At 28.8% G+C, this 2,986-nt stretch overlaps 1 protein-coding gene and 1 long non-coding RNA gene across 2 annotated transcripts; one reads left to right on the plus strand and one right to left on the minus strand.

The window, feature by feature from the left end:
* The first annotated feature begins 390 nt into the window (after positions 1-390).
* On the plus strand, positions 391-1,531 carry LOC105367033 (40S ribosomal protein S23). The gene is made up of 3 exons (XM_011505656.1): positions 391-471; positions 977-1,136; positions 1,211-1,531. The coding sequence occupies exons 1-3, from the start codon at positions 468-470 to the stop codon at positions 1,476-1,478; spliced, it is 432 nt and encodes a 143-aa protein (XP_011503958.1). The 5' UTR covers positions 391-467; the 3' UTR covers positions 1,479-1,531.
* Positions 1,532-2,366: 835 nt separating this feature from the next.
* On the minus strand, positions 2,367-2,623 carry LOC105367034 (uncharacterized). Its single transcript, XR_913042.1, has 2 exons — positions 2,563-2,623; positions 2,367-2,484 (listed from the first exon to the last, which is right to left on the minus strand). It is a non-coding gene; the product is annotated as an uncharacterized LOC105367034 (long non-coding RNA).
* Positions 2,624-2,986: the final 363 nt, after the last annotated feature.

The raw sequence follows: 2,986 nt of genomic DNA on the forward strand, positions 1-2,986 counted from the left end.
GAGAGAGAGAGAGAGAGAGAGAGAGAGAGAGAGGCTTGTCAGTGGTTTTAAATTTTCTTGAATCTTTATAGATTTAATGCATTTAGCCTTTTCCTAATTAAAACTTAAATATATCAATAAATAAATAAATTTATATATGCATAACGAGAGTTAGAGAAGGTTGTTAGTGCTTTTAAATTTTCTCCTAAAAAATTCTATATTCATTAGATATTTTATATGTTATCATTCATAATAGTTGAAGACGTTTTTACATTCAAACAACATATGATTATTTCATGTATCTAGTAAGTTTATAAGGTACGTATTCCTACAGATGTTGTTTTGCATAGACTACCAACATGAAAATTCATTAAGCACTGTATTACCACCTTATTGTAATTGTAATTTTAGGAATATTGGTTAGTGTCTTTCGTTTCTTTCGTTGATGGCTGCCTGATCTCTTCCGGTTGTTTTGTAGATCGGACAACATGGGTACGCTTGTTATTTTATTAATTTTGACAGTATTATGTTTATTAACAAAAAAATAAAGATTTTCACTTGCTGTTTTCAAATATATGTCGAGTTCGTTTTTATTATTCTAACGACGTTCACGGTTATGCGTATTAATTAGTTCATGTAAAAAAAGAAGAAGAGGAAACTTAAAACGTGGTTATGCCATTAATGCCGGAAGTGATAATCGTTTACAATTCTACTTATACATTTTCTTTTTATTTTTAATTATAATAAATATTTAGATTAAGCAATATATGTACATTTACAACAGCCGAATGTTGCTAATAAAGTAAATCGTAGTTTCATTAACATAAAAATATATTTTTTTCACGTTATTAATTAATACGCTAAACCTTTGCGAACCTTCTGTTTTAATGTATAATTTTATTTTGTACACGTTTTAAGTATTAAAAAATTGTTGAACTTTGCACGAAATTTTGAGGTTATAAATATATAACTTCTGACAATTGATTTATTATTTTAGGTAAACCTCGCGGTCTACGTACAGCTCGTAAGCACGTCAATCATAGACGTGATCAACGATGGAACGATAAAGACTACAAAAAAGCCCATCTTGGTACGAGGTGGAAGGCTAATCCCTTTGGTGGTGCATCTCACGCGAAAGGCATCGTTTTAGAAAAAGTGTAAGTTGGTATTAACTTAACGTATAAATCTTTTATAAAGAATGCAAAAGTATGTAAAGGCATTTGTTTAACAGAGGTGTAGAAGCCAAGCAACCAAACTCCGCCATTCGAAAATGTGTCAGGGTACAGTTGATAAAGAATGGAAAGAAAATTACAGCATTCGTACCTCGAGACGGTTGTCTTAATTGTATTGAAGAAAACGATGAAGTTTTGGTAGCAGGATTTGGTCGTAAAGGTCATGCCGTTGGTGATATTCCTGGAGTAAGGTTCAAGGTTGTTAAAGTTGCGAATGTCTCGCTACTTGCTCTTTATAAGGAAAAGAAGGAACGCCCAAGGTCTTAAGTAGATGTATTTTGGTTCAATTGAAATAAATATCAAAAACGTGAAAATGAAAATTATTTATTATATTAAATCATTATTACTGTATTATAAGGATAATAATTAATTACTTTATACAAATTAATTTACAAAAAAAAGCAAATATAATAATAAAAATTATCATAAATTTTTATTAAGCATATTTTGAGCTTGTTCATTTAGAACGAGATTATTTTTGATCGCTACAGTTAAAGGATTGATTATTTTTGATTTTTGATTTAGAATCTCTGGTAATTGTTGATTTTTCATTTTATCTTCATTTCTTAAAGTCTAAATAAAAAAAATTTAAATTAGCTAGTGGAACTTAATGCGGTATGTAATAAATTTTAATCAATTACGAACCTTGTTAATAGTTAAAATAGTAAAGTGAATATTTTTTATATCGGTACATAAATCATTATAAACTTCTAAGAATGAATTTGAATGAGCATTTTGAGTTTTAGAAAATGCTAGTTCTTTGAAAGCTGCGTTAAACCTTTGTAACACTGGCTCATAATTATCGATCTTAAGCTCGCTTAATTCACTTAACTCATCCTGAAAATTCAATTTTAAAGTTAGATTTTCATTCATATTGTATTTAAAATATGTAAGCTAATTGTAACGTTTAACCTCGATATCGTTATTTAATTTGTCCAAGTTAGATTTTTCAAGAGACTGTTCGTTTGTTAGAGCTTTTTGTGAGTCTACTTCTTCATTTACATCAATAGAATTTAGTTCACTTTCTCCATTTATATTTAATGATTCGTTATTAGAATACTTATTTATAATTTCGATATTTTCCTATAATTGATAAAAAAGGTAAAAGCCATTATTCATTTATTACTGAGAAATACAAAACAATATAAAAACTTACTTTCAATGAGATATTTGCGATTTGCTTTTTCTCTTCAGTAGTTTGCATGTATATATTTTTTATAAATAACACCAATAAAGCAAAGAAATGTAATTGTTTATCGATATCACATTTTCCCTGAATTATACAAGAAACAACACAAGGCAATGAAATTTTTATGTTATAATTTTATGTTATACAATGAAAATTACATACTTGTAAGATATTGATGTCGCTGCACAGTCCTATTTGTGAATAACACCTGAGTAGCTTATCTAAATTAAGCGAATTACAAAAATGTTATAAGTACAAAACTATAAAACTAACATTATACCAAAAAATAAATAAGCGCGCACGTACCCTCTAGGGTTTGATCCTTTAATTTGTTCAAAGACAAATTGTTAAATCCTGGACTGTTTTGAAGCAACCATTGCAACAAGCTAATTCGTTTAGGTCCTGTGAGAATTGCATTTTCAAATTCTTCAAAACATATCCGTGCTATCTCTGGATATCTCAATTTCTCTAATATATCGTACAATTCGTGCATCACGCATTCCTTTTTATTCACTGAAAGTAATTATTTTTCGATTAACGAAGTATCTCTCCCTATCTCTCTCTCTCTCTCTCTCTCTCTCTCTCT

Source organism: Ceratosolen solmsi, unplaced genomic scaffold, assembly GCF_000503995.2.
Source record: "Ceratosolen solmsi marchali unplaced genomic scaffold, CerSol_1.0 C3554154, whole genome shotgun sequence".
Taxonomy (NCBI): Eukaryota; Metazoa; Arthropoda; class Insecta; order Hymenoptera; family Agaonidae; genus Ceratosolen; species Ceratosolen solmsi.

Coding starts and splice junctions, on each gene's coding strand:
- LOC105367033 (XM_011505656.1), top strand. Junction 1,137..1,210: donor GGCATCGTTTTAGAAAAAGT/GTAAGTTGGTAT, acceptor TTTGTTTAACAG/AGGTGTAGAAGCCAAGCAAC.